The sequence below is a fragment of the Spermophilus citellus genome (assembly GCF_964194105.1).
Source record: "Spermophilus citellus genome assembly, chromosome: 7".
Taxonomy (NCBI): Eukaryota; Metazoa; Chordata; class Mammalia; order Rodentia; family Sciuridae; genus Spermophilus; species Spermophilus citellus.
The window spans coordinates 45,763,066-45,774,827 of NC_138188.1; the positions used below are offsets into that span (position 1 = coordinate 45,763,066).

General features: G+C 42.7%; 1 protein-coding gene across 1 annotated transcript; it reads right to left on the reverse strand.

Annotated features, from left to right (window-relative positions):
• Positions 1 to 922: 922 nt before the first annotated feature.
• On the reverse strand, positions 923 to 9,317 carry TM4SF1 (transmembrane 4 L six family member 1). The gene is made up of 5 exons (XM_081300900.1): positions 9,020 to 9,317; positions 7,287 to 7,376; positions 7,046 to 7,191; positions 3,750 to 3,930; positions 923 to 1,740 (listed from the first exon to the last, which is right to left on the reverse strand). Exons 1-5 carry the CDS (start codon positions 9,194 to 9,196, stop codon positions 1,726 to 1,728), a joined length of 609 nt encoding a protein of 202 aa, XP_081157026.1. The 5' UTR covers positions 9,197 to 9,317; the 3' UTR covers positions 923 to 1,725.
• Positions 9,318 to 11,762: the final 2,445 nt, after the last annotated feature.

Consider the following 11,762-nt stretch of genomic DNA (forward strand, 5'->3'; position numbering starts at 1 on the left):
GAGCATCCGGGAGAGAAGAAAGTCATCTCACAGGGACGGTGACCTCAAGGGATGGCACAGAGATGACAATTTCCAGGTAGTAGAGGAAAGCAGAAGAGGGGTTGAGGAAAAGAAAGTGACATTGGGAAACCAGAGAGCAGGATGCCTTCAGCAACAGAGATCATGCAACCTGCAGACTGGGAACTAGTAGTAGACAGACTCGAGTGGTGGGACACAAGGCTAAAGGAATCATTCTATAAACTGGGTCCCCTGTGCTGACCCCCACAGGCTTTCTTTTACAAGAAGCAATTTACCTGCAGCCCTGGCTTAAGTGAACGGGATATGTCACATTCCTCAGTAAACCACCTGTTAACTGCAGGAGAAATGCAGGCCTGAGATAATGTTGATAAGAGGAACCCAAATTACTCTACAAGGGAAGCCTTTTCATAGACCAGATCCTAGAACTTAGGGAGAGAAGGATAATTCCTCCTAACCAAAAAAAAAATCTGTAAGGCTTTTTGGTAGAATCCATTTAGAATCTGTCAGCAGAGGACCCAGTGACCTAGAATTGTCATGGCAATGGGGACTTGAAAGTCAGATGTCATCCTGCTGCCGGTCAGAAGACAAGAGGTGACCTGGATAGAACTCCAGAAACTTCTCTGGGATCCCCAATAAAACTGGAATGCAGGTGAGGCACCTGTCCCTCTCCTTTCTAAGAGGACCCACTCTCTTCCTTGAGAGTGGCCCCCTTGCCTTCTCCTAGATCTTCTAATAAACTTATGCCCATTACTCTGAGTGACATGTCTGAAATCTCTCTGACTTGATCTCAAGAATTGGGGCTTGACAGGGGAGGGGGAAGGCCTCAGCCCTGTAAGAGGAACAAAAAACAGAAAGAAAAAAGGAGGAACTTTAAGGACCACAAAACAAAGCAACAACAACAAAATGGTAGCAAATACTTTATTTCATCAGGGACATTGCATTTGGGGAATATTTCCTGTGGCTCTCAGTCTGAGCTCCTCTCTCCCATCTCCCCATGATGTGGGTCAACTGCTTTTCCGTTTCCCATCTTTCTTCTTGTCTGATTACCCAGGCCAGAAACTCTTTAAACACAGAATCCTCAGTACTTGTCTTTAAAGGACAAAAGCTTTTCACGTGTCAGAAAAGCTTCGGATCTGTGGTGCTCACAGAACCAGCAGAGCCACGTGGTTTGGCTTATTCATTTGGGTCAAAGCATTCTCAATGGACTCTCGTGATCGGGCAAGTACTGGTCTCCCTCAGAACAGGAAGCAGTTCAAAAGGCCTCTTAGTAGACATCTGGGTATAGCAATGGGAAACACCATATAAACAGCGAAAAAAAAAATACATCTTTTCAGGTTGCTGGGTTTCTTCTTCATCTTAAAAAAAAAATCTAGACATCTTTCATTTAAACACACACACACACACACACACACACACACACGCAAATGTAATGTGCTTTTATCCTAAACGTTACAGATTTAACCTCAGATATGCTGAGGACTATCACTCAGTCTGTAAGTTACCTCCAGAGCATAGTTCGTTTTCGTATTAAAAAAAAAGTTTAAGTTCAAACACTGACATCATGTGAAGACGTCAGTTTTTATACACCTTTATAAAAGTAGAATATGCAGAGTATGATACACTAGTACAAAGTTTTACAATAATACAAGTAAAATATATAAATTACAATGAAATAGAGGAAGCCTGTGGTTTGTCTGGGTGGTTCTTTCAGCAGTCATATCGCTGTAAAGAAAATGAAAGATGCATTAGTTTATGATCAGGGCACACGAACAATGGAGATTCTCTTCTTTACATTCCTGTTTGAGCAAACACAAAACAATAATCTCAACTTCAGTGGAACTTCAGCTAACCACTGCTAGGGTGTAGACAATGCCCATGACAAGTTTCCTAAACAAACAGGCCCCATTGTCTTCCCCAGTAAAGCTGCAGAAAGTGCTCATGGAAACCATGGGGTTTGTGTGGGGGCTCTCCTTTTAAGGATTTAGAAGATAATGTCATGGGAGTCTCCCACTGAAAACTCAGTGTGGGTAGTTTTCTAAGTTAGGAGTTTCATGCCTGAAGCTCCTGGCTATCAGTTTCCTGGCCTGGCAGTTTAGCAACGCTAACCATAAGTGCTAAGGATGTGGTTTCACTATCGGCTTGCTACAGCAGAGCACCCCATCCTGTAGGCATTGCTATCAGATTCTTCAAGCACTCCGAGCTGCTCATAGCTGCTAGCTGCAACTGTAAACTGAAAGTTATTCCAACAGGTAGCCTTTCAAATTAAATGCTACCAAGTTAGCAACCCACTGTTCTACACTAAAGCCCTGTGCTTTGAAAGTATTTTTGTCTAATTACAAGCTAAGGGATCTGGTGCAGTGTCTGGGGAGAAGCCACTCCTACAGTGCAGGATGGAAACCCAGTGTCTTTGCCTAAGTTAGGGAAAATGTCACCTCCTGCCAAAACAACCACCAACTGACTTCTTATGCCTGTCCTCAGTGCCAGGATTCACCGACTTTAAACTCTGCTTCCTTGTGAAATTCGAGGCTAAAGAAAGGTCCATCAGAAGTCCCAAGAGGATTCTTTTCTGCAGCCCCCAATGTTGTGTCCTGAACACAGCCCACACCCAAAGGGTTCCCACTCAGTTGTTTTCCTGGAAATTTGGCAGGATCTCAAAGAAATTATTAGTCCCACTGTGCTTGCCTGATAAGGAAAACTAGATTTTTATTTTAACTTCCCTTCAAAAATTATAGAAAGTTTCCATTTATTTACAACCAAGGTTTTCATGGTTGCAATGAACTTTCAGTTTTAATTAGGTTTTTGTCTTATTTTAAAAGAAAGTTAAGCGAACCGGAAATAGAAGAGAATGGTTTGGAATATATAAATGAAATAAGGGTCAGTTTAACCAGAATCCCATTTCACAGACTAGGACCTAAAAGAAACTCTCCCCAAAATTAGACCGAAGCTTGACTTTTATAAATTCAATGGTATATATTTTTCAGGAGAATATAGAAACAAGAACTTTCCCCTGCTTCAAAGAAATGCATATTTCTCTCCTAAATCATATCCCCAGGAAACAAGTGCTTCCTGGTTTTCTTTCATGATGAAAGGTTTTTTATAGCTGCTATTCAAAGGCTGCTAGTACTTGGCTGCTCATGTACTTTTGTGACTCCTTGTTAGGAAGGAATGGTATAAAATCCAACAGGACAGTGAGCATAGTACCCGGTTAAGAGCAAGAGTTGTGGTTCAAGATGACCAAGGGTTTGAAGCCTGCTACTTCCTGACTAGGTCATCTTAGACATATTACTTAATCTCTGAATCAGAGTTTCATCTGAAAAGTGGGTTGAGTAATGAATGTGGCCTCTTCCTCACGTGTACCAGTTGGGAACATGAGAGTGAGCAAAGAGAGGGTAGCCCAGACATCTCTTTTGTGTCTCTGCAACCAGAGCAGAGCGAGTGAAGGGAGCAATGGATTTGACCCTAAAGCAGGCACTGTGTCCATGGGCAGCGTGTTCCTGTGCACATAGAGCTGACTGCAGAAATCCAACATGGCCCAGAGACCATGAGGGTCACGAAAGTCTGGGATTGAGAGCAAATGTCTTGGGTGCATTGCCACAGATGTGTTATAAGAACAAGTGCTGGTAGCCTGAGCAGATTTGGGTTTGTCTTTTCTCTTTGATGAAACAGAACAGTTCATCATAGGAATGGAATATACCAGGACCAGGCCAGGACATAGTCACATAGGTTCTTACCTGTTGGCGAGAGCAGCAATACCCACAGATGCCTCCAAGCACTCCATTTATTATTTGAATGAGACACAAGATGAATTCAATTCCACCAAGAGCCAAGAGGATAGAGAAGAGAGTTACATTCCACTCCACAATGTGCCTAGGCTCCCTGCACTGGGACCAGGTGGAGGTGTCCATCAGGTACCTGTGGGCAAGAGGGAAACTCTGAAATGGGTCCACACCCAATGGGATAGCTCATGAGTTACTTTTTTTAATGGTGGTTAGAAATCCTCACCCTATAATGATGTTTATATTCTCTAACAGACATATGAATATTTGGAAACAAAAAATGCAAAACTGCCATGCTTAAAGCTATAAAACTCATGTATGTGTATAGATTGTATGGATGTGAACTAACAGCAGATGTGGAAAAGTGAAAACACTTCATATATTAAGGTAGTACAATTACAGAGAATATATATATATATTTTTACTCAGCTTTCCAAGTTGCTTAATTGCTGTCTATGTAAAAGGCAGTTGAATTAATATTTATTTAGTTATTGAGTTTAGTAATGTAAAATATTAATATTGCATTAATATTAATTTAGAAAATATGATTTCTTTACATTAGTTTTTTGGAACTTTAAGATATTGATTTTAATCATTTCATTAAAACATAATTTGTTTCTTCTGAGAATTAGCCAATTCTGGATAATTTTGGAGGCTTAATATGCTAGTGTTTGGAGGCTTAATATGCTAGTGTTTGGAGGCTTAATATGCTAGAGTTTTCAACTGAGACATCATAAACAAAATTAGTTTTTGCTTTTAAGAAATAATTAATTTGCAGTGGGAAACACAGGTATTAAATCTGACCAATTTGAAGCCTTTTCTTCACTCTCAAGATGCTGTGCCCACACACTTAGAAGAACATGTAGCACACTAAATTCAAGATAATAAGAACGATGGAGTTCTCGGTATAAGTCGCACACCAAGCAAGAGGTGGGAATATGATGGGGGAACTTATCATGGGTTCTGTCCAGGAGAACCTTGTGTCTAAGGGAAGAGACAAGTACTGGCAGTCTCAATGCCAAGTGCACTGACTAGTTACTCTCAAGGCACCTAACCTAGAGAACACCTGTGGATGTACCTATTCAACAAGGCTGAGCAAGGTAGGAATTGGACCTATTTGGCTCTGTATACCCAGCTGCCAGAACAGTATCTAGTACATAGTAGGTACCAGACACATTTTTAAAGTAGCTAAGTGATAAATAACTACCTGAAATTACTTTGTGAAAAAAGGTCATCAAATTGTGCTGAGGTTCTTTCATTTTTATATATACTTATATACCCATACTGATATTATTATATAAATGATTTCAGGCATTTTCTAATACCTGGATATTATTCCTGTCTGAAAAAACCACAACAACGACAACAACAACAACAACAACAACAAACTACAGCTCTGATTACCTTCCCAGAATTTCAGCCTTTGCTACATCACAGAACATTTGGAGTCTTAATGAAGTAGGATTTAATCATGTGGGAAAATCAAGAATTGACTTAACTCCACAAAGAAGTCTGGTACAATTCTTTCCTTATCACTTCTTCCTGCCCCAGCAGAACAAAGCAGCTTGAAACTCAAGACATAACTGTGAAACAGCCCATTGAATCAATCAGAGATTCAACTTACTGATTTAAAACAAATGCAAAAAACAAAATTCTGTCCTATCTCTGCCTCTCTACATCAGTGGAACAAAAAAAAAAAAATCTGTATTTTCAGGTCACGACATCAAAAATTCCTTGGCTTCATTTGGCTACTGGGAAACGAAACCAGTGGTGTGGGACTGTTAGTTCCTCTCATATTGAAGTCCCTGGACAGGCTCAAATGAGGAGTGCCGCAGAACAAGAGCTTCTTGCAGAAGCTAGAGCAGATGTTGGGAGTGGCACATAAACAACTATAAAATTTGACCACTGGTACTCCTAGCTCTCTCTGCATTCCAACTGCACAAATCACAACTTTTTTTAGAGTCAGTTTCATGCTGTAGTTTTGCATGTTTGCACAGACATGAGTGATCAATTTCCACTAGTACATTCAGTATGTTCTGAACAAGGATGGATTACATCAATGGCAATTTTGAAGACTAAAACTTAGAACTCCTGTAAGTGCCAATTTTCCTTCAGAGGCTACCGTTGTTTTGTGTTCATTGTGAGCTAAGTGAATAGCTAACACCTGTAAGGAACCAGCCTCTGTGGGAGCACTGCATGTATATTATCTCATTAATTCTCATAACAACTGCCACTGGTTTTATTTTACAGATGAAGGAATTGAGATGCAGAGAGGTCAGTTCACTTTTCCCTGTTTTTCGGAGAGGAAGTGTAACTAATTCTAAGTTCATGATCTCATGAAGGGGGGAGACATATACATATACATAGCATCACTAAATGCTATACAGGACAACACTCTTGATGATAGAAGGGCAATCCAAATTCACCAATACTATTTTCACTCAGGAAGTTCAAACCCAAAACTTTCCAAATTTAACTTTAAAAAGTTGAATCAGGAGATCAACTCAGGATCAACTCCTGCCAAGAGAAATCCGTGGCTCATTCATTACTACATACATCAGTTTCCTGTTTCTCTTCCTTTCTCCGTAAATGATCAAAAGGAGAGGCCAATGTAAAAACAATGGGAGCTATTAAATCACTCTGATTTTAAAGCTATATGGCCTCATAATTTTAAATAAAGGGTACATCATATATAGTTCTGATATTGTGTGTGTGACTGTGTGCCAACGGGGGTGGGTGTAGGATCTGCCCTGGGTTTTCTTAAATTCACATAGTTGCCAATCCTATTATATAAGGATACTGTAGCATTGTCTTATAAAATAGTAAAATGTATCGCATTTAATAGATATAATTTATTCTGGTACAACACAGGACCTATCTGAGCACAAGTCCTACAGCGGGACTGCCAGGTTCAAATACTGACTACCACTTCCTAGCTCTATTGCCTTGGATAAGTTATCCACCTTTCTGGGCCTCATTTTTCTCATCTGTAAGATAAGATTAATAGTGGAAATAACGCCAAGGGGTCATTATGAGGGCAAAATCCATGAATCTATTAAAAAGCAAGGAGAACTTGGCCGAGTCAGTAACTGGCCCTCCACCCTAGGACACCTGTCGCCTGAACTGTGCCCATGTCAGTGTCAATCAAGGCTGGCTGAGTGGATGATAAATGGATACTTAGTGTGATGGGTCTGTCCCTTGATGTATGTGGTAAATAAGAACAGACTGTCGTGAACAGAACAATTACGTACTGTCCCTCGGTTTTGGCAAAGGTGTAGTTCCACTGGCCGAGGTAATCCTGACACAGGGGTCCTTCCGCGAGGCCCAGAGCTGCCACGATGACGCAGTAGCCGGACCCTGCAATTCCGATGAGAGCGGCCAGGACCGAAGAGAGCATCTAGGGAAGGAGGAACACAAGCTGTGAGCCTTGGAGCCCCAGGGCCTGCCCCGTGCCCGCCCAGCAGAGGACCTACCGCCCAGCAGAGGACCTACCGCGCATCTCTTGCCGCAGTTCTCCTGGCCACAGCAGCCGCAGCAGTCTTCCTCCTCCAGCCCGATGAAGACAAACGCCGGCAGGAGCATCTGCTCAGGAAGCAAAAGGAAGTCACTACTGTCCTCCCAGGTTCATGGGGGCAGTCCCAGCATCCTTTAGTAAAATGGATTTACTTCTGATGGTGTCAACTGGCTTTAGGTTGAGGATCTCAAAGAATGAAAAAGTCAGAGGAGAAACAAACTCTGAATGTAACATCTGCTGGTTTTCCTGTGATGCATCAAAGCACTTTTCAGCCGGCTGGGGTGGAGCTCCGATGGCTAGTGTGTTCACGAATTGAGGACCTGGGTTCCTTCCCCAGCTGGGGCTGGGGGAGCAAGCGAGGCTATAGAACGGAGGGGTAAAATATAACCTGTGTGCTTATTCCACAAAGGTTCATAACAGTTCCAGACACAAACTGTTTTGGAACCTTAAACCTTGTGTTAAAGTCTTACTTTTCCCCCCTAGTAAAGCATAGTAGATACCCACAAATCCTTAATAGAATAACTGAAACTATTTTGTAAGTGGGACAGATGAATGCTATCTATAACAAATATGATCTACTTCTTTGAAGATACAAAACGTACTGTTTTAGCATAACAATAAAGCTCTTTAAATAAGGTGAGGGGGCTGGGGATGTGGCTCAAGTGGTAGCGGGCTCGCCTGCCATGCTGCAGCCCGGGTTGGATCCTCAGCACCACATACAAACAAAGATGTTGTGTCCGCCAAAAACTAAAAAATAAATATTAAAATTCTCTCTCTCTCTCTCTCTCTCTCTCTCTCTCTCTCTCTCAATCTTTAAAAAAATAAGGGGAGTTTGAAATCTTTGAAGTTTAAAGCAAAAATGTTACGTTACAGATTTTGATCCCATTAATTCATATTAATTAAATTTGTATTAATGATTGCATGATAATAATGCTTAAACTCAAAGAAGATTTGGCCAGCTATAATGTCTTTTAGTGTCTTTTACTTGACTAAGAAAAATTATTCTGCATGGTATTAACACTTGCATAAAACTTCTCCTTAAAATTCTTAATCCCAGCATTTTGAAGTAACAAACTCAAGTTTGCCCACATTCTTTCCATGCTGAGGCTGAAGCTAATACTTTCAGCTCCTAGGTTGGCAGGCAAATTCCTTTTACTTCAATAAAAACAGACCTTGGAAAAAAATAACACATTCCACTATTAACTTCAGACTCTGATCTGCTAACTGTAGGATTTTTTTTTTCTAGACACCACACCTCAGGAGAAAGTTTATATTCTTTCTTAATAGCAATGTACTCAATTCACTGTTTTTCCCCTGTCACATATGCCCAAGAATAAACAGCAGAGAATTTGGATCCCAAACTGTAAACTTAGAACCAGCCAACCCCTCCGAGCTCCCCAGAGCAAATGTTAACCACCCACTCTGGTGCCAGAAACTCCATGGTTAACTGAATATGGGTTTCCTAGCTGGAGAATAAAAGAGTTTAACAACAACAACAACAACAAAATAGTTCACTTTCAGTTAAGATTTGTGAAATATTAATAATAATAATAAAAGTCTACCCTGACCTTTTGCAATCTGTTTTCAAAAGAATGAACAAAACAAGTCATTAGACTTGGAAATATGCATGACAGAAACTTTCCATGAAAATAAGGAACACTTCTGATCAACAGAGAAATTTCTGAGCTTATGGTAATTGGGAAGGACTTACCAGCACACCCCCTCCCACGATGCCGGAAAAGAACCACACGAAGCGGCTGAGGTGGTCATCAGAGGCATACTTTGTTTCCCCATTGGGAAAATAAAGCAAAATATTAGCTACGATGCAGAGGACGGCTAGCCACACCAGAGAATGTCCGATGCATCGGGCACACTTGCCATAGCACATGGTGGCGGCTGGAGCCTGTGAGGTTTCTGTCCCCCTTCTCCGCTCTGTCTTCGGTTGGTGATCCCCAAATCAGATGACAGCCCCCGTGTGTACAGAAAGCAAAAGCACTCCCCAGCCCATTCCTGCAACCTCTTAAATACTGGCAGTTCTTAGGATGAGGTCCTTTGCTTTCATTGGTCCTGATTGCAGGCTCCCCTGGGGGTGGAGTGTGTGGAGGGAACGCCCTGCTCTTCAAATGAAATCTTGGGACAAGCGAAACCAGGGGCAGGACGTGAGAAACAGCTCCAGTCACAGGCAACAGAGAAAATGATTAATTCTCCACAAGGAATTCACTGTGCAACTGGTCCCCAGGATAAAGCATCCACAGGAAAGTCTAACTGAACTTTCCAGTAACTGCCAAGTATCCACGGTGTGGCTGTCTGGGTTGAGACTGAAAGGCAGCAGGCTGAGACCCTCCTCCTCCCAGCCATCTGGACCACCTCCAGGCGGAGGGAGGGCTCCGTGCTCACTTGTACCTCTGTGCTGATTTAATTTGTGACCTGGGGCAAGTTTCCTGAGCTCTGAGCGCCCTTCTTTGTCTGTTAAAGACAAAATGTTTTAAAATTACAGAGTAGCCTTCTTTCCTCTGTCCACAGCGAACTCTGCAGGAGGGATCCTACAGCCCGGCTTCCTGGACATCTGCGTCCAGAAGAAATCTGCGCCACACAGAGGTGGCATCTGTCAACACAATGGGCTCAGGCACTTTTATTCCTGAGTGTTGCTTTCAGGCAAAACCATGTTAGGGGGCTGGGGATGTGGCTCAAGTGGTAGCGCTCGCCTGACATGCGTGCGGCGCGGGTTCGATCCTCAGCACCACATACCAACAAAGATGTTGTGTCCGCCAAAAACTAAAAATAAATAAATAAATAAATATCAAAATTCTCTCTCTCTGTCTGTCTGTCTCTCTTTAAAAAAAAAAAAAAAAAAAAAAACATGTTAGGAAGGGCCAAGGAAGGCCCCAGCGCTGGGGAAGGATAAGAGGAGGAGGAGAATGTAGAAAAGGAAGAGGAGGAGAAGAAGGAAGGAAGGTGGGGGGTATGGAGGGCAGAAGGGAGGAAGGAAATGGACCAAACTGAAAAAAAGACTTGACAAGGCTAACAGAACCTGGAGAGTTAGTGTCAGAACCCACCGACCAGGGCGTGGAGGTGAACAGGTGATCCACCCAACTGGATCCCAAGACAAGATTTCATAGACCGCCCCTGTGAAGGCAGAGACAAGCTGTGAGTCCCTTGGTTCCTTGCAGAAGGTGGGGTTGTACATGGAATAAATTTAGCCCTTGAAGAGCAGTTGCAGGGTAGGGATGGTGACCAGGGATGGCCATGACTGGAGGGGCCTTATTATCAGGACAGGAAAGATGATACAGAAAAAAAGATGAGAAAGGCCAAGGTGGAAAGTTGTTATTTCTTAAAGAAGGTGATCAGAGCCGATGAATCCTGAAACTTAGTATACGGCCAGAGTCTGAAGGATTCAGCCTCAAACTAGAGAGGCAGGATGTGGACCAAATTTGATCGGCCTGGGAGAGCCCAAGAGGCAGTGTGGACGGAGCATCCTTGCCGGGGTGAGACTACAATGTAGCCTGGCCTGAGGAAATAAATCAGCTTTGTCTTCAAATGCTTAAACCCTTACCTTCTTCCCCCCCCCCCCCATCCCTCCAGTCAGCAGGGCAGAGAGGAGGAGAGAGTGAGGGTCTCTAAAGAGATCACCATCTCTGCTGTTTCTTCAATTTCATGGCCTCAGGTGAGTCACTTACAGTCCAGGACGGTTTCCTCATTCCTAAAAAAGAGCAGGACTAGACAGAGGCGCCTCACCACTTGTTAAGGGGTTCTTTATCAAGTTTGTGAGAATCTTCAATGATATTGGTCCCCTCTCCAGAGAAAGAAATGAACATATATTCAAACAATCATATTTTTTCATTCTATTTCTGGGGGTTCCCAGATTCCCTGAAGCACAGTAGTGAAGTCTCTTCCACATTTCCCGAGGTATGTCCTGTCCTGTTGGGGGACCACTAGAACTACACATGCAGATTTGGGGCCCCGCCCTCAACATAATGAACAGGAATTTCTAGGTGGGGTCCAGTAATCTGCAAAACTGAAAAACATTCTCAATGAGTCATTTGTTCCCTGGTGTTTGGGGATTGCAACCCCAGGTAAGTATTATTTGTACTAGATTTTCTAGGAGGCTGTGCCTGCCTCCAATGGTTGCCCAGATCCGGTCCACATGCGGTGAGGATGCAAACTGTGTTGGGGACACGCTGCAGTTTTAAGGTTGTATGTAAGGAATTTTCAGACTTGAGCTGACAGAATTCACTCATAATGAGGAGTCTCTTCTCCTTACCCACTCTCCTGTCCTTCTGTGAAGCACCCTTTGCTTCTGCCCTTCTAATGATCACCTCACCCTGGAAGAAGCAAGGTCTTTTCTGGTTTGGCTCCTGGCTTATCTGAAATCCCAAACATTCCCAAATCTGGAACCCGATCCTGGAAGGGATGCCACAAGTGGAAAATTCCACACCTGACCTCCTATGACAGGT